This window comes from Trichosurus vulpecula, chromosome 5 (assembly GCF_011100635.1).
Source record: "Trichosurus vulpecula isolate mTriVul1 chromosome 5, mTriVul1.pri, whole genome shotgun sequence".
Taxonomy (NCBI): domain Eukaryota; kingdom Metazoa; phylum Chordata; class Mammalia; order Diprotodontia; family Phalangeridae; genus Trichosurus; species Trichosurus vulpecula.
The window spans coordinates 183998810-184018548 of NC_050577.1; the positions used below are offsets into that span (position 1 = coordinate 183998810).

At 34.7% G+C, this 19739-nt stretch overlaps 1 protein-coding gene across 1 annotated transcript in view; it reads right to left on the reverse strand.

Moving 5' to 3' along the window:
* Positions 1-3061: 3061 nt before the first annotated feature.
* PDE3A (phosphodiesterase 3A) overlaps positions 3062-19739 on the reverse strand; it is a 375799-nt gene continuing 359121 nt past the window's right edge. Inside the window, exons 15-16 of the mRNA XM_036759517.1 lie at positions 12044-12296; positions 3062-7105 (exon numbers count right to left, since the gene is read on the reverse strand). Coding sequence (XP_036615412.1) covers positions 6864-7105; positions 12044-12296 — 495 coding nt within the window. The 3' untranslated portion in view covers positions 3062-6863. The remainder of the gene's footprint in view (positions 7106-12043; positions 12297-19739) is intronic.

Below are 19739 nucleotides of genomic sequence, written 5' to 3' on the forward strand. Positions count from 1 at the left end.
ATCTGAAATCAAAGAACATGTTCCAAACAAGACCTCTTCCTTTTAAAAAGATTTTGGGTGTTTCAAGAAAATTAATCAAATTCAGCTCTACGGTATTTCATTGACTACAAAGGAAATACAGTAGAATACAGTAATGATGTTGATGTTATCTTTTAAATGTGCTGCCAAGTTTTAATCTATAATATTACCATTTGATAATGCATTTTGCATATGAAGGAAGAGGATATTAGGCTGATGAAAAACTGCATACTACCCATATTCAAAAGTTGTTTGATCATCTTTTAAAATAAGGCTTAATATTAATGATTCTTAAATCAATGAATGTAGCTGTGAGGATCCAAAGATATTTATCATAATTAAATGGGCATAACATTTTATAATGAAATATTGGTATTATAAAGATGAATTTTCTTCAGAATATACTTTTTCTTTGGGTCATCTAACAGAAGACAAGCATACTATTTAATACTCTCTGCTTTTTTCAAGTTCATATCTTGGGACTAAAACAATTTCCTTATCTATCTCAAATATTCGATAGGTCTATTCTCCATTTTTGTTCTGAAGTAGATATGACAATGCTAAAAGATGCTCAACACCTTATTTTCACTGTCAACCTAGTTTTCTTTTTCTTTTTTTTGATACAGGACCTAAGTTTACCAAATAATTTGAATAGCGGTCATTGTTGTGTTTTTTATTTCAACTGAGAAAATGTAGCTAATGTAGCATGATTTTCTAGCAACTAAAATTGGAATAATTTCTTCTTAAAGTCCTATGATATCATTTGTGGACACTTGATGCCAAAGAGATAACTGCTGTTGTCTTGAACTCCAAAAGTTATGATTATTTCTCTACTAGGCTAGCAAAGGAATTACGCAAAACAAATAGTGCTTTCATAGCTGCAAAGTGGAAAAGAATGTGATATTCAAGTGACCCAAGACTGACAACAAATTGCTACAATTACCAACAAACTGCACTTAAAAAGATAATGATCAAAATTATCATGAGAAAAAAATGCTTAAAAGCCCCCCACAAGACAAAAAATAGGTGGTTACTTCTCTTCAGCAGAACAAAAATAAATAGTGGTTCATAGAATAAAAAGATATCAAAAGATATCAGTACATTAGGGTTGGAAGGGATGCTGGGCTTCATCTCACCTAACCCATTATTAAATAAGAATTCTTAAATAAGAATCCAATTTATGACACAGCCATCAAATGGTTGTCTTTTCCTTTATGATCTCTTAGCAAGGGGAGAGTCCAGTGTTGTCTAACACATTGCTTTCTACCTTTGGATAGCTATAATTTTCAGCAAGTTTTCCTTACATGAAGTCTAAACTTGCTGCTTTGCAACTTCTACTCCTTGATCCTAGTTCTGTTCTCTGGGGCCAAGTGAAAAAAAAATCCAATTCCTCTTCCCTATTAGAGCCCTTCATCATGACATCAACATCACCTATCCAGTCCATCCCCAAGCCTTCTCTTTTGTTCCTATTTCCTTTAAACAATATGATCTTTCAGCCTTTCGTTGTCTTTGTTTGTCCTCTTTGGGATACTTTTCATTGTCCTTTTTGAGACATAGAACTTTGAATTAAATATAATAATCTAGATGCAATTTGACCCAGGCAATGTGCAAGAATATAGCATAATATCCCTAGCCCTGGGCACTTTTTTTCTCAATGACAGTGTTATTTTTGTTGCCATATTACACTTTTGATTGCTATTAAGGTTCCAGCCAACTAAAAGACCCAGAATTTTTCAGATGCACTCCTTTCTTGCCATGCCTTCCACAACTTATATTTGTGAAATTCATTTTTTGAGGTTGCCTAAAACATTAAACTAATTAAATCTCATCTTTTTAAATTTTATCCAACAATTTAAACTATTGCGACCATCAGAGGTCCTATCGTCTGGCATGTTAGGATTTTAGTTGTCCATAAATTTGACAAGGGTTTCATCTATTAAAAAAAAGTAAAATTATGAATCCCTGGTGAACACTGGAAACTTGCTTCTAACATGATATTGCACTATTAATGACTACTCGGTAACCCAGTTTTCATCTCATCAGCCCAGTCTACCCCAAGTATGTTCATCTTGTTCACAAGACACGCAAGGGACCCTTGGCCAATGGTTTTGATAATATTAAAAATAACTATCTCTCTACTATTTCCATCATCTACAAGACTAGTAAATACTTAAAAAAAAAAGAAATGAGATTAATCTGGCATGAGTTCTTTCTGATGGAGCCATGTTGGCTGGTTCTTTGTGATCATCTTCCTTTTCTAGATGTTCACTAATCATTTCTTTAAAGAGACGTCTAGAATTTTGCCAGAATTCAAAGTTGAGCTTATAGTTTGTAGACTCCACTCTTTTCCCTCTTTTTGAAAGGCAGAATAACATTTGTCCTCCAATATATGGCACTTCTCCCATTTCCCACAATTGTTCAATTATTGGCTGTGGCTCAGTGATACTCCATCCATTTTTTTTTTTCTTCTTCATTACTCTGGGAAATAGTTTGTCCAGTTCTGATGACTTGAACTTACTTGAAAAAGAATCCAGTTGATAATAGATTCATTAAGAAAAGATAGATAAAAGAAACACAATTTCATTTCAGAATGCAGTCAATCCTCAACTATCTGAAGGTGTGACCACCTATCTTCAAACTCATGGATATTTTTATTTATGCTGTATGATAAAATGCTTTGTTGTAATAAAAAGTGTGCCTTACTCTAATCTAGAAGCAAATTAACATATTCACAGATATATGTTTTAAGCTATTTCCTTGAGCCAGTTACATCAATGATATCCTTTCTCATAATGGAGTGGAAATCAGCAAATGAATTGAAGAAGGGGCAGGATGCAGAACCAAGACAATCAGAATTTTATAGCTTGTTTTCAAAATCGCTTGAAATAATGTGAATTTTGCAAACACTGGATATACATACCTAAAATTAAACATAAAACACTTTCCAAAACCAAATGTAATTTTTTTTTTGGATTTTTACCATTTACTTCTCTCCAGTAATGTGGATAATTGAGAGTTGACTACATAACAATCAAAGTCTCTATTTGTTAATCATTTTAAACCTTAACCTTTATTTAGAATGAAAATTTGTATAAATTTATTACTTAGAAAATATTTTAAATTTCTTTTTTTAAATTATTATTTAAACAAGTATTAGGCCTCATCCCCCCCAGCACAACTTTTACACTGAAATGGACATTTAAGGCTAAGACAATGGGGATATATAGGAATATAGTAAAAATTCATTATAAGGCATATGTTACATATAGTAATTTCAAACCAACTTTTTATATTTATGGGTTTCAATATGAACACTGTAGATGAAATACAACTCTTTTTTTTTTTGAACATGACTTCATTGGCTGGGGTCTTGGGTGGGTGAGGGGATAAGTCTAGGATAACAAGTTAAAGATAACAAGAAGAATCAAACAATCTTCATTCACAAAAGTGTATACAATTTTTGCAGCCTGGCATTGGGTGTTTGCTCTTATCTGACAAAGACTGACATATATAAACTTCTGAACAAAGCTAATGTCTTCCTCTTTTACTCATATCAAAACTGTGTTTACACATTAATTATAAAAATAAACAAAAAGATTTTTTACAGCTGAAACTCTAGTCATGGGAAATTTTTATAATTGTTTCATGGTAGAAACCACTTTTTAAAGGTCCTAAAAGTCCTCATTCATCTAGATCAGTTACAGTAGATAGTAATTGAAAAGAGGTCCTAATAGCACCCTGGAAGTGATTTTTTTTACTCAGTTTAAAGGAATTATTATCAACTTAATCTGTTTCTCTTTTTAGAGTTGATATATAGAATGAGCTTTTTAGTTAAGCTGATCAGAAATCCCTTCATTAATAAGACCTGAGTTTGTCTAACCATACCTACAAATAGATCCCTATAAAAACAGAATCAATTGCAACAGATATACTGGCGCCATAGGAAATAGCTGAAGGAAATGGAAACACACATCAGTATTGCTTTGTCACCAAAAGAAAATATTAGACAATATCCCTAGGACCAAATTTGGAATTCATTTCATTAGTCTGAAAACCATCACGGACATATTGTTGTATACTGTATTTCCCGACCAACTTCTTCCTTTGTTAAAAAACTGTTTTTCTTTCAAAATAACTTCTAAATATAATTACTCTGCTTAGATGTGAAGAATCAAATTTGGAGAAGGACCATTTTTTGATCCCTATTTATCAAGATACCTTTCCGTTATTAATGAACTTCTTAAGTACATAGGCACTGGAAGATGAAAGCCATTGCTTGGCCATCTGGATTTCTGACATTTTTAACTTGTATTTAGAAGCAACTATGTACTTTTGGTAAGAGCATCTACCTGCCTATTTACCCAATGTACTACTTTCCTAGACTATACCTGTTGGCTTTATTTTCAGCTTAGGAAACAGACTAAAAAAGACAATTTTAGTAGAGTATCAGAAGCAATGGCTATGAAACCACATTAAAAAAAAAAAAACTCTATCTGCACAGTTAAATGATTCAAGTCCCTGTAAGAAGACTATTGGAATCAGAATAATTTGTGAAAAAATAAAGCCATTTGGCCATCATGTCAAGAAGAATCAAAACAGTAAACTTTAATAGTAAAGACATGTTCATAATTAAACAAAAGAAAATACTGAAAGATACTTGAAATCTATTCTAGTGCTTTAGATAAACATTTGCTTCACATCTGTTTTCTTCCATTCCCCCCTCATAATTTGTAAATAGTATAGAAACAGTATTTTCTGCTATTTATTTCATTGCCTATTTACAAAAACACCATAGATTATTGCAAAATCATTGATTGAAGAAAAAAGATCTGTTTAGGAGAAAAGAAGGTATTTTATGCAAATATTTGCTTCTATGAATAATGGGAAAAGAAGAGACAAATAAATGTATTTATAAGAAAACAGATTCTATTTTCTTTTTGCATTGTCAGCAGGTCCACAGAAAGCATTATGTGATAAACAAAAAATGATAGAAGACAGGGACTTAGTAGAATTACCCTTTAGATGAGTTGACCTAATTGTCTTCTACCTTAGAAAATACAGAAAAATAATAATTTTTTTTTTAGTGGGCAAAAATTACTGGCAAATTTTCAGTGAATATCAGTATAGCTGGCATAAACTTCCCACATCTTTGATCTGAAACCAGAATACAAAGATCAGCATGTGGCCATAGGGCTCTATGCTAACTATGCACAACTTTATCGCTGGGGTTGGAGATGGCTACAATGTATAAAACTGGTGATAAAAAAATAACTTTATAAAAATGTGTCCCTTTTCCCCCTTTTGTTTTTTAAGAGTATACTATCTACAGGACCAAAAAAATTCTTTATATTTACACCATAATAACTAATTATTGACAAATATAATATTTTATGAAATAAAATATATTGAAAGTGAGTATTAATTTTAAAAAGGGGTTTGGCTCACAGCATAAACAAGTGTGGAAACAACAACAACAACAAAAAAAAAACAACTCTTGATACCAGACTCAATCTCTACACAATTTCCTTCTTTGTTAAAAATAACACAATGGTGTACCCAAAGCCTTGGCATTGAAGCTAGGTAATCCATATCACACAGCAGGTGTAATGCTACTCTTTGATGCTGGGTAGTCGCAGTTATCACTGGCCCCTCTAATGAGCCAATCCTTATTAGTTACTAAGATATAAAACTTCCATTGTAATTCAAGAATACCATGTAACCAGTTAGAAACATTTCATTCTTCTATAGCTGTGTCTTAATGTATGCTTAAAAATTTTATATCCTTTACAAGAAATATGGAAGTCATAGGAGAATAATTGCAAGGATGTATGCAATTTATTCTCTAGCCTACTGTCTATCCCACCCTTCTTTTGCATCTGGCTAGAATCATTACCTGATTAGATGATTTGATCACAGGTCTTTCCTTAAATAATAAAGAATGCTATGTTGCTTTCTTCTGTCAACTTATCCCTTGGTAAATGGAGTGTATGCATGCACCCCTATTTTCCCTATGTTCATTTGGCTAACTGTATGTAAAGCACCTGTGCTCCCATAGGTTTGAGGTTGGTCATAGCATGCCTCTAAAAGGCACGAGAACAATATTGCCAGTCACATGGTCCTGGCAAGAAGACAGCAGTGAATGCACCTTCTACTGAAAGGGGAGATTTTATTGCCTCTCAAAAGATAACACCTTTAACAGATTTTGCTTTCCATCACTACAGATGTAACTTTCTTAATACTGGCGCCTTATCTTTGTTCACATGTGCTGAATCATGTGCTACAGCTAATCTACTAAATCCTCAGTAATCACTCTCTCACCCCTACACACACACTCAAGCACACCCCTTCCAAATTCCTAATCCATGCACGCATATGTGTACCTGCACACACAAATGTGTCATGTAGCACAATTCCCTTTTATGACTTGCACTATAATAGTGACCATTATATATTTTATATGAATGTTGCAGAAGTGTACAGACAATAACTCTGGCTCTGTGTGATTATATGTGTGTCTGTGTTTGGGTTTTGCATGTGTGTGTTCATACGCACAGATGCATATATTTCTTCCTTAAATAAAAAAAAAATATATTGTGGAAGCCAGTGTTGCAGTGAGAAAGCTTCTCTGAGCATATGAGTTTAAGCAATGTACCTCACTGAAAAAAAAAATGAAACCAAAAAACACAAACACAAACAAAACACAAAATTCTGACAAAAACATTCCAAGTGAAACAGCCATAGGTGTGTTATCCCACATTTCTACAGTGTTGTGTCTAAATGTTGTGCTGGCTTGCAAGGAGTCTGTGCACAAGTCAATCTGGCTTAAAGTAATGCTTGGTGAATTGTCATTGGGTCAGATCTGTAGTTGTGTTCTCTTCTTTGGGTTTCCTTTTTTCTTCTTCCTCTTCCTGGATTGCCTGTATTTGCTCTGAGGATTGATGCAGGGTGGATTTTTCTAGACTTAGCTTTTCCATCCCACTGCCTAATCGTTGCTCATCTTCAATGACTTTCTTCCACATTTTATGGTTTTGAAGGAGGTGCTGAGTTATTTGGCAGTAGATTTTCCTCCTTTTGAACTTCGGCTGTCCTGTAAAATATTAAGACCAATTTTGGGTTTGGAGAATATTAAACATAATATGCATTATCACTCTATCTTCTATTTAGCTTGCTGACAAGATTTTAGTATTGTCTGGTTATATGTGTGTTTTAATGCTTAACTCAGATTTACATGGTTCAGGGATAGAAGAGAACATTCCATTTGGGGGGACCATGATCTAGTTATGAAATTCCACTTTGTGAATGTTTGAAATTTTGCATATTTCATGCACATTGGTTTGTAAGTTTCTGTGTAGAAATATTAGAGAGGACATTTTCTATACACCCATTAGGAAATTAATTAAGTTCAGTTTAATAAACCTGGTTATCTTTAAAATATAGCTGAATGAGGCAGTTACATCTTTTACTCCAATTGAATTTGAACAGATCATTGTAAAACCTATATAACAAGTGCCTTTTTAGGTTTCCAACTATGCAATGACCATTCTTTTCCAATTGACCAGAATATTTTAAATAATAGAAATTGATAGCCAAATGCTTACTTCAGCTTCCTTGGTACATTTTAGTTTATGACTCTCACATCCAAACTCTACTGAATATGAGATAACCTTCTCTTTTAGACTCTGTTCCCCAGTTCCATATTCTAAATATGAAAACTTCATATGGCTTATACATCACAAAAAATATGACAAGAAATCCTTATTTAATGAAGAAACTATAACAAATAATACAAGTGAAAGTTACTAGAATGGCAGGAATAGAAATCTGGGTTAAGTGTCAGTAAAGAGAATGTCTTTCAGATATTTTAAGCTAAACATGTCTGGAACTGAATTCATTACCTTCCTTCCCTACTCCATTCTTCCAAAACTTCCAACCTTCCTAATTTTGCCATCCTCTCAATCTCCTTGCCTTACAACCTAAGGGTCATCCTTGACTCCTCACCCTCACCCCTCCCCCCACATCCAATCAGTTGTCCAGTCCTATTGTTTCTATCTTCATAACATCTCTTAGATATGCTTCCTTCTTTCCTCTGACATTACAACCACTCTAGCTCAAAACTCATCACAAAGGGCCACACTTGAGGGCCTCGAGGACACAGGTTCCCCACCCCTGGTCTAGTACATAGTGTTTAATAATTGCTAACTGATTGACAGTGATCAACTAAACAATCCAGAGCAAAGGTCTTGATTGTTATATCATTTACAATGCAAATTTTTCTAGGAGGAAAGACTCAGAATCAATTAGGGAAGGCACTATGGTTAAATCTTTCTAAGAAACCATTGATATGTGAAGGTCACAGAAAAAAAAAAAAGAGAATTGTATAGGAGAGATAGCTTCTGAGTCATTTCCCTTTTCTGGATACTCCTGTTTCCTCATTTGTAAAATGAAGGTGTTGGGCTAGATCTTTTAAGACCTTTATAGATCAGAATCCTGTGCTTCTATGATTTTCTTCAGTGAATTTTATCATATTATGAAGTACCCAATTCTTATATATTGGCCTGAATCGTGTTTACCTCCTCTCATCCATAATTTGGCTTGAATAACATCGGAGTTACGGCATGTAATTATTGCTATTTTTCCGTATATCTGTGTGTGTTTTCTTTTCAAAGTGATTTCTTGTTCAGCCTGTGGTCTATACTTAGAGGTGGCTAATATCTGGAGCAATATACTATAGCTGAATTCATATCATTCTCTGGTTAAAGAGAGAATGAAAGTAAATTATTTGCTCCACCTACATATATACGGTTATAACTTTAGGAAATATTCTGCTGCTAAATATATCAATTTAATCTATTAATATTTAGGAAATAGATTTCTGATGATTAATTTATTAACACAAAGCTCAAATGTTCTTTTTCTTCTCCAAGAAGCATATGTAGAAAGGAATGGTTTCCTTGTTATTGATGTAAAACTTTAGCAATAAATTTCTCTGTAAATTTTATTTAATAAGATGATATACAAGAATGTTTGTACCCCCAAAATGTGCATAGATTTAAGTCTGCAGGTGGTCTAAAGGACCAAATTATTCAGTACTGGAAGCTTCTGAACTGTGAACAAAGAGCTTTTCAATGTTGCAAGCCTAAACCCTGCTTAGTGCTTCATTAGAAAGTTCTTAGGCCCCTGCAGGAATCTTTCAGATTTAATTATGAGAATTTTTAAAAGCGTCTCTTTCCTCAGAATAGCATATTAATCCTGTGTTTCCTGGGAAACACCCAATTTTTTTAAACCTCAGTAGATACCAGAACATATTTGAGGTTTGCAGCTGTACTTGAATTCAAATAACAGACTGGATAAAATTATTATTAAAGTCAGTACCAATTCTGAAATGAGAGAAAGAATGAAATAATTAAATAAAAGGCAATAGCCACTTTAGAATCCTTAGCAAAGTCAATTTCCCTTCCCAAGGTCTCAGTTGTTTTATCTTACATGACCTTCAAAGATCCACACCACCCTCAGAATTCCAAGTGGCTTGATTGTATTAAATATTTTAATAGCTTTCTTGGATATAATGAAAAGCTACAAAAATGTATTCTCCACTAATAGAAATAGGAATAGTTATGGTATCTATTAAAAAATCCAGATTATCAAAATGAGCCAGGACACATATTTTTGGAATGAATTATGACTAAATTCTGAAGCAGAATGAGAGTGGAAAGATTACATTTCACTAATTTGTTAATTCCTTTCAACAAACACTTATTAAGCACCTACTATTTGTGATGTATTATGCTAGGAGCTAGAGAATTTCACATTTATATAGTGCTTGAATATCTCCAAGAGGCAAATACTATGAGAATTATTATCCTTTTTTTTTTCCTTTTCATTACTTCTCTTTAATCCCATGCATTCTTTTTTTTTTTAAATGCAATTTATTTATTTAACATATTTGGTTTTCAGCATTGATTTTCACAACAGTTTGAATTACAAATTTTCTCCCCATTTCTACCCTCCCCCCCACTCCAAGATGGCTTATATTCTGGTTGCCCTGTTCCCCAGTCAGCCCTCCCCTCTATCACCCCCCTCCCCTCTCATCCCCTTTTCCCTTCCTTACTTGTAGGGCAAGATAAATTTCTACGCCCCATTGCCTGTGTATCTTATTTTTTAGTTGCATACAAAAACTTTTTTTGTTTTTGAACATCTGATTTTAAAACTTTGAGTTCCAAATTCCCTTTTTTTAAAAAGGTGAAAACAGAGGCTTGGAGAAGGAAAGAAACTTGTGGATAGGCAACACATGACTTGCAATTTAGAAACCAAGTGTTTTGATTCAAAGGCCTGTGTTCTCAGTCTCACCAATGATTTCATTGGTTTGGGGAGCTCATCTCCCCATTAGCAGCTCAACTGTAACTTATGGTCATAGAGATTTTCTTTAAATCTATTGAAGTAAAGCATTCATTTCTGAAGAGGTCACAAGGGAACTATCATCACAGGAACAGGACATGTAAAAGGTCAGTGCAGACAGTAAGCTCTAATGATTTACTGGGTTAAGTGTGAGAAGAATAGGAAAATCTGGCTTTTGGAGTTTAGGTAGAGTAGATGAAATAGTCTCCTGATATTATTTTCTCAGAAGAGGAAACCACTCACTGATACTTTTTTTTTATGACTCCTAGAAAGGTAGAAAATCTGCCAGTTTCCACTAAACAAGGAAATGCTTGTTTAATTCTGGGGGAGTCTTATTGTCTCCTGGTGAAGAAGAATAAAAATAAGAGAAAGGAGATATCACAGGGGAACATAGAATATAAGTAGGCAGTTGATAAATGTTGACATGAATATGGAAGTTTCTTTGGCCCCAGTGTTATTTCTTCATTCACCAAAGTTTTAAACTTTAACTTCTAGAGGCAGAAAAGGGAGAACTTCATGTTTAAGAAAGATGAAATACTGAGAGATAAAGCCTAGCTATTATATATAGATGACAACCTTTGTACAAAGATGCAGAACCAAAGTGATAAAAAGTATTAAGAAAGCATTTCTTTCTGAATTGGAGAACAGGATTATTTGAGTGAAAGAGGAATGTTGAAGGTATTTCACATGTATTGTTTTGTGTCAGGTACCCATGTATCTAACTTATCTGCTGTAAATATACACTTATGTTTGTGATCTATAGTATACAGACATTATAATAAGTCAGAAAGCCTTTTCCAATTCCTCTTAATTTTGGTGCCTTCCATCTGTTAATTAGTTTCTATTTATCTGGTACATAGCTTGACTGTACATATTTATTTCTTTGTGTTTTCCCCCATTAGATAGTGAGCTCTATAGGGAAGAGATTATCTTTTGCCTCTCTTTGTATCCCCAGAACTTAGTGCAGTGCCTGATAAATGGTGAGGTCTTAAGAAATGCTTATTGACTGACTGATTATTAGACAGCTAGGTGGGGCAGTGGATAAACAATGGGACAGGAGTCAGGAAGGTCTGAGTTTAAATCTGATCTCAGACACTTATTAGCTGTGTGACCCTGGGCAAACCACATAACTTCGTTTTGCCTCAGTTTCCCCAAATATAAAAATGGGCATAATAATATCATCTATCTCCAGGGTTGTTGTGAGGATCAAATGAGATAATATATAAATGTTTATTTCCTTCCCTTTCCTTATAATTATTATTTTTTTACTTATATTTTTAATTTTAGTTTTCACCATTTCAAATTTTCTCCCCATCTCTCCCCTCCCCCTACCCCAAGATGACATGCAACTTGATATAGGCCTTACATATACATTAGTATTGAACCTATTTTCACATTGGTCATGTTATAAAGAATTCTCCCTATTATTATTATAACATATTACATATGCTCTGCAATTTCCAGTAAATATCATCTGCCATCATTGTTTAGGTAGGGATATCTGGAAGCAAACCCAAAAGAGATGCTTATGTTTAAGCCAGAATGTTTAATAATTGAGAAACGGTTGCTTTAGTTCCAGTTTGTGAATTGCCTTTGGGAAAATACAAATGGGAATAGCTGCCTAACTTACCTTCAGAGTCAGCATTTTCACAAGTTTCCTCTTCAGTTGCTAGTTGTTCTACTTCTTCCCGGTCATCTGTGTCTCCTCCTGATTCATCACTGTCTTCCACCCATTTCCCAGGCATCAGTCCTGCAGAGTCATAGCTGTTACACAATGGCCCCACGATATGAGAGATGAAAGATTCCTGAAGATTTGCCAACTGAGGAGCAGAACGGTCCATAAAAGGGCTTATGGGAAGCCCAAGGCTGGCCTCTTCATCACCCTAGAAATTAGAATACCTCATTAATCTTCTATAAGGAAACAGTTATGTCAAAAGGGGCAATTAAAATGAAGTCAAGTCGATAAGAAAGAAATATTTCAGTTATACTCTAAAGCTATTTATTTAAGTCAGCTGAGATTTCTTTTAACCTGGTCTATTTTCAAAAGCATTATGTTAGAGTACTTAATTTCAATTATTAATCTTTGATCATTGTCAATACTAATGATTTTTTTATCACAATGGAATAAAGCATAAATTTTCTTTATTAAATACAGGTATGAAGTAGAATTGAAACAATGAAGTTCAGAATTTTATAATTGTGTTGAAACTAGATTAGGGAAGGAAGAGATGGAAAGCAGGGGACAAATTTAAAGGTTATTGTAATAGTTCAGGGATTAAGTGATGGATTTATGAATTAGACTATGGAATGCATGAGTGCAGGGGAGGCAGATGCAAGCAAGCTATATCGTGAAGGCAGAATTAATAGGGATTGGCAATTGATATGGGAATAAGGAAAAGAGATAATTTGTTGAAGCTGAAAACCTGAGTGAATGAATGATGTTCTCTACAGAAATAGGAAAATTAGGAGGAAGGGAGGCTTTTGAAGAAAAGACAACAATTTCCATTTTGCACATTTTAAATTTGAGATGATTACAGGGCACTCAGAAGTTAATATGCAATAGCCAAGTGTTCATGTGGGCCTGAAGTTCAGAAGAGGCTGGGGCTGAATATATAGATTTATAAATTTTTACTTAGAGGTGATCGATGAACCCTTGGCATCTGATGACATCACTGAGATAATGTACAGAGAGAGAATAGAAGTCTCAAGACAGAGTCTTGGTATTCTCACATATAAGGGTGGTTGGGGTGAGGGGAGATATATGAATGATGATTCAGCAAATGTGATTAGGAAGGAATTGCCATTCAAGAGGGAGGAGAATTAGGAAAGAACAGTATTATGCAAATAAACAAGTGGAGCATGTGTGTGTGGGTAGAGAATACTGTCAATAGTTTCAAATGCTACAGAGAGGTAAAGAATGATGAGTACTATTAATTCCAGACATATAATTTCATTTGAGGACTGTTTTTAGTCATAGGATAAAATCAATTCCACCAACTCTTTTGCAACTCCAAGGAAAACTGGTGAGCTATATTATTTAGCTGCAACCTCCTTTTGGTTTCTGGTTTCATTTATAGTCTAGGAGCAACAAGAAACAATTTCAGGGAAAACATGGTCTTTTGATATTTCAGGACTCAATAATAATTGGCAAGAAGACTGCTGTGAAAGTAATTTCAGTTCATATATTAACATTTGTGGAGAAGATGAGGAAGTAAAGAAATTGTAGTAAGAACTTGATGTAATCTTTCCAATTAAATGGGTGGATGACTTCAGTGGAAAGGGGAACATAGGGGAAGATGGCCAAAACTAAGTTGGAAAATGGATCAGCAGTAAGAAATTAGAAAAATCAAAAGCGTGTAAATTATCCAGAAGTTATATACACACATATGTGTATATATATGCATATATATACATATATTTATATAATGCATATATACACACATATATACTAAGGGCTTTATGTATGTGTGTATGTGACAAATCCTTTCTTTGCAAAGAGAAATGGAGACACTCAAAAAGGCAACATAAATAACATCCTAAAAATTGAAACAGACTGTATTTTAAACGACTGCAAACCGGTTATCAGTGAGTCATTTCCAAATGTGTGGTCTATGTATAATCAGTCCAATGACTTGCTACATCAAAGAACAAAATCAATATAAAATGGGAGGAAATGAAAAAAATGAGAAGGAACTATGGAGTTCAGTTTATAGGAGACTAACCTAACCTTTTAAATGGATTGTTGATGGTGGAAAATGGGTAAATGATAAAAGAACAGAGAGCAAAACTGACTATTACTATTTCCTAAAAAAGTTTAACTGATGAAAATCAGTCACCTTAATAACACTGCTAAGCAGAAAGATGTGACTTTCAAAACCAACACCAGTTTAGTGCAAAAATTCTTTTGGAAGATTATGAGCAGTATTGTCTCAAAAATGTTACAGGTCACAGAGGAAAAAAAAACAAATTTATCAAGAAAGCTTGGCAGGGAATTCTAATGAGCAAAATTATTGTGAAACAATTTAATGATAAAATGGAAAGGAAATCAGAAAAAAAGAATGGAGAAAACATGCAAAGATTTTTTTCTTTTTAACATTTCAACATTTTCTATTTCAACAATCTATTTCTGATGTCATCGACATCAGAGAAATGGCATCTGGATTCTAACCCCATGGTCTCCAAAATTCTATATTAGGAACTAAATAAGGTATTGAATAAAATTATGATGGGAAGATCAAATGGAATATCTTTCTAGATACAAAGGAGGTCCATTTTGACTGGGATATAATCTTGAGGAGGGTCAAAATATTTCAAGGTACCTAAAAGAGGTAAGGATGCCAAAGGTGTGGAAAAATCTCAGATCTAATTGTTAGAAAATAAAAGGTGAAAAAGAGAATATTATAGTTATTTTTTTAATGCATAGGATGTATTTCTCATGTCAATAGAAGGTTTTTTTTTTAATGAAAATAATCCACAAACACATGGAGTACATCCTTATTGAAAGTGTATGAAGAGGGAGTAGAACACAGATGGTGAATTAAAGGCAGCCACCCAGAGGAACCCTCCAAACAACTTTAAAATCAAATTTTAGAGAGGGAGAGCCAACAAAAGGTCAGAGTGAGACCCTTTTTTTTGGCCTAAAACAACCTAGGAGGTCAACAGGAGAAGTCTAACATCAGAGTGAGACTTAGCCCAGAGGGTGGCAACAACACCATCTGTAGATCTTGTAGGTAGCTGCAATAGCAGCAGCTTTGGTACCTCTCAGCCGAGAGAGGGCAAGGGGATGGGACAATTGGTCAGAAACAGATAGTGAGGGCCCTTTGCTGGCACTAGGTTTAGCTGGCAATGATTAGCAGTTCTATTGCCTATACTCAGTTCTGGGTCACAGTTGCAAAGAGGAGTGCCAGTGAACATTTCCAAGGGATCAAGGACTCTAGTCCCAGTTTCAAGGCAGAGAGGAACACTAGCACTTGTTGCTGTTAGAGAGCAGGGAAGCTGGTCACAGCTCCAGGGCTAAGAGGAGTACTGATACTTATAGGTACAGGGGACCAAAGCACAGACCAGGAGAGCTGTGACCACACCTCTCCCCATATCACTCCACCTTGGAAGCATCAAAAACTTGCAGATCCCCAGAATCATTTCCTAAAACAGCAGCATGAAAAAGCTTGGGATAGTGCCTCCCTACCCCAGAGCCCAACTTCAACATGACATTCAAAGTCAAGAAATAGGCTAGAAAAATGAGCAAACAACAACAAAAGAACCTGGTCATAGAAAGCTACTGTAGTGGCAAGGAAGACTAAGACATGAAGTCAGAAGAAGAATGGAATGTGAAAACAGCTACAACCAAAGCCTAAAAGTAAAATGTTAATTGGATCCAAGCCCAACAAGAATTCCCACAAGAGTTAAAGAAAAATAAATAAATAAGAGTGGCAGGAGAAAGGTTGGGGTAAAATGAGAGTGATGCCAAAAAAATTTAAAAGCCTTGCTAAAAAAAAGGCACACAAAATATTGAAGAAAATAGCACCTTAAAAAAAATCAGAAATAAGGGCAGCTAAGAGCACCAGCCCTGGAGTCAGGAGGACCTGAGTTCAAATCTGACCTCAGACACTTGACTCACTTACTAACTGTGTGACCTTGGGCAAATCACTTGACCCCAATTGCCCTGCCTTCTCCCTTCCAAAACAAACAAAAAAATCAGAATTTTCCAAAAGTAATAGGGGAAAAACTGGCAGAATAGAGCAAATGGAAAAGGAGGTACAAATATTCACTGAGGAAAGGAAAAGAACTCCTCAAAAAGTTGAATTGGCCAAATGGAAAAAGAGGCAAAAAAACTCACTTTCTCACATAACAGGCATACAAGGAAGAATTTTTATAGTGGAGGGGAAAATGGGGGTGAGTGGGTAATGCCTGAACCTCACTCTCATTAGAATTGGTTCAAGGAGGGAAGAAGACACATATACACACACTTAGTTGGGTATAGAAATCTATTTTTACCAAATAGGGAAATAAGAGGGGAAGGGGATAAAATATATGGTGGGGAAGGTGATAATAAAAGGGAGAGCAGATTAAGAGAGGAAGTGGTCAGAAGCGCAACAGAATTTTGAGGAGGGATTGGATAAAAAGAAAAAAAGAAGAATAAATTGAAGAAAATAGGATGAAGGGAAATGCACAATAATTATAACTAAATGTTAATGGTATGGTCCCACACACAAAATGGAAGGAAATATCAGAATGGGTTAGAAACTAGAATCCAACAATATGCTGTTCACAAAAGACACACTTGAAACAGAAACACACACACACACACACACACAGAGTTAAAATAAAGGTCTGGAGCTGAATCTGTTATGATTTAGCTAAGTAAAAAAGGCAGGGGTAGAAATCATGATCTGAGACAACGCAAAAGCAAAAGTTGACATAATAAAAAGAGGTAAGCAGGAAAACTATATAACTAGATAACCATAGACAATGAAGTAATACCAAAAATTTTAGGAGTAAATATCTCTATTAAAAGCTTTATCTCTCAAATATCTAGTGAACTTTGTCAAATTAATGAAAATAAGTGCTACTCCCCATTTGATAAATGATCAAAAGATATGAACAGGACATTTTCAGAAGAAGAAAGCAAAGTTATCTATAGTCACATGACAAATGATCTAAATCACTACTGACTAGAAAAAGGCAAATTAAAACAAATCTGAAGTGTCACTTCACACCTATCAGAAATGGCAAATGCTAGAGGGGTTGAGGGAAAATAGGTACATTAATGAATTGTTGATGGAGTTATGAACTAGTCTATTCATTCAGCAGAACAATTTGGAACTATGCCCCCAAAGTTATAAAATTGTACATACTCTGACCTCAGCAATATCACCACTAGGTCTGTACCTCAAAGAGATCAAAAAAAAAAAAAAAAGAAAAGAACCTAGATGTACAAAAATAATTGTAGTGGGTCTTTTTGTAAAGGCAAAAATTTAAAAATTGAGGAGGTGTTCATTAACTGGGGAATGGCGGAACAAATTGTGCTATATAATTGTGATGGAGTACTACTGCGCTATCAGAAATTAAGAGGATATGGTTTCAGAAAAAAAATGATAACACTTATATGAACTGATATAAAGTGAAGTGAGAACTGGGAGATCGTTCTGTATAATAACAGTAATTTTGTAATGAGGATCAACTGTGAAACAGTTGGCTACTATCATCAATGGTCCAAGACAGTTCCAAAGTGTCATGATGAAAAGATGTCGTGCACCTCCACAGAGAGAACTGATGAATTCAATGAAAATTGAAGTAAAATCACCTTGTTTTCTCTGTTTTTCTTGCTTTTTGGTGATATGGCTAATTTGGAAATGTGATTTTGCATGAAAACAAAAGAAAGGAATGATTTGAAAATAGAGTGTATATGAATGGAAACAGGCAGATTTTCAAAAATAACCTTCTACATACTTATCACAACAAATATGACTGAAAAGTGAAAAGTACAAACCCGCATTATGCATATTGTTTGTGTGTAGAAAAACAAAACATTTGCTGCAGCAAAATAAAAATGCCAACTTTAAGAATTTCTTTCAGTGGGGCAGCTAGGTGGTGCAGTGAGTAGAACACCAGCCCTCAAGTCAGGAGGACCTGAGTTCAAATCCAGCCTCAGACACTTGACACACTAACTGTGTGACCTTGGGCAAGTCACTTAACCCCAATTGCCCTTCCTTCCCCCCTCCAAGAAAAAAGAATTTCTTTCAGCAAAGTTCCCTTAAAGCATATGTCAAAATCAAACATGATTCTGTAAAATATATAGAAACAGGAATAATTTTGTTAACCAACTCAATATTATTATCAAGCAAGGTACACAACAGGGAGGCATATGCTTGTCAAAAGTGCTTGCCACTGTCATATAAGACATCCAGAACAGGAAGCAAATTTAAGGGAGATTTGCCATAGATCATGAGACCTGCCAGTTTTTAAAACTGTACCAGTTTTTAGATGGTATTACACTGACTACATTAAACACTGAAACGTTATCAGAGCTTCCTGAATTAAATTCTTAATTACTCACAGGAGAAATTCAAATGGATGAAGGGTGCTTGTTGTCTGGACTGTGATGGACAAGTCCTAAAACTGGTATACCAGAATACATGTTTAGGATGTATACTGTACTGGGCCAATAAGTGACTAGGAAAAGAAAAGTAGAATGTGCTGCTTTTGGGAAACTACACCTTGCTTTTTTTTTTAAATCCAAAGGCCAAACTTTCAACATTAACATATTTCTTCTGCTGCTGTGTGGCTGTCTGTCATGGAATATTACACTATTTGTAAAATTAAAGACAAGGGTCACCTAAAGGATAATATGAAAGTGCAACAGTGGACATGAATAAACTATAACACACTACCAATCAAGAAGAATGGCATAAAGTAGGCCATCACAAAAGTAGGCCTAAAAGAGAAAGTGGTTCAGTAAAAAAGGAAGTGAGATAGTACTCATGGATAGTTCACATGCTTTATTAGCAACTATAGGAGAGAGCAAGAACTAGGTCCCTAGTACTTTGGGTTGACTCCCCATAGGAGGATTTATGGGAAGATATGGAGTAATTCACTGTGGATGAGAACTACAGGACATTCATACAGAATCACAGGATTACAGGTTTATAGCTTGAAGGCAGCTCAGAGGCCATCTAGCATACCCCACACATTTTACAGATAAAGAAAGTGATGCCCAGAGAGAACTTGTCCAAGTCCACAAAGGTCATAACTGGCTAAGGAAGGACTTTAACCTAGGTCTTCTTACTCTAACTCGATCTTTCTCCTGAGACTCTGCGTCTCCTCAATGAACTCATTGACCCACTGCACTATAGATCCTTGAGAACAGAGGATTTTTTAAAATTGTCTTTGTATACCAAGCATGTAGCCCAGTGCCTTAAACATAGTGGGCATTTCATTGAATAAATTCCTGTTGAATAAACGATTGAGAGATAGGACACCTTGCTTATTTTAAAAGATATGTGTAAAATAATTCTGATATTCTTTCTTTTGATTCAAATACTCCTTATCACTTAGAACATGAGGTCAGGGATATACATTTTTCAAAAATTATTTTTTCTGAGAAAGTGGTGAGTCAGTAGAGTTGCTCTACTCTCAGAACAAGGAAAAACACTGTATCTCTCTACGCCCCATGACTTTCCAATAACAATTTCTGTCTCCTTACAAAAATGGGCTAGAAAGTAGAAAGAAGTAAGAGAGAAGTCAGACTCAATTAAATTGCATCTGTATCAGTCCTCACATTAATCTGTAATTATGAGAACATAAAGAACCTTAGAAATTTCTGGTTT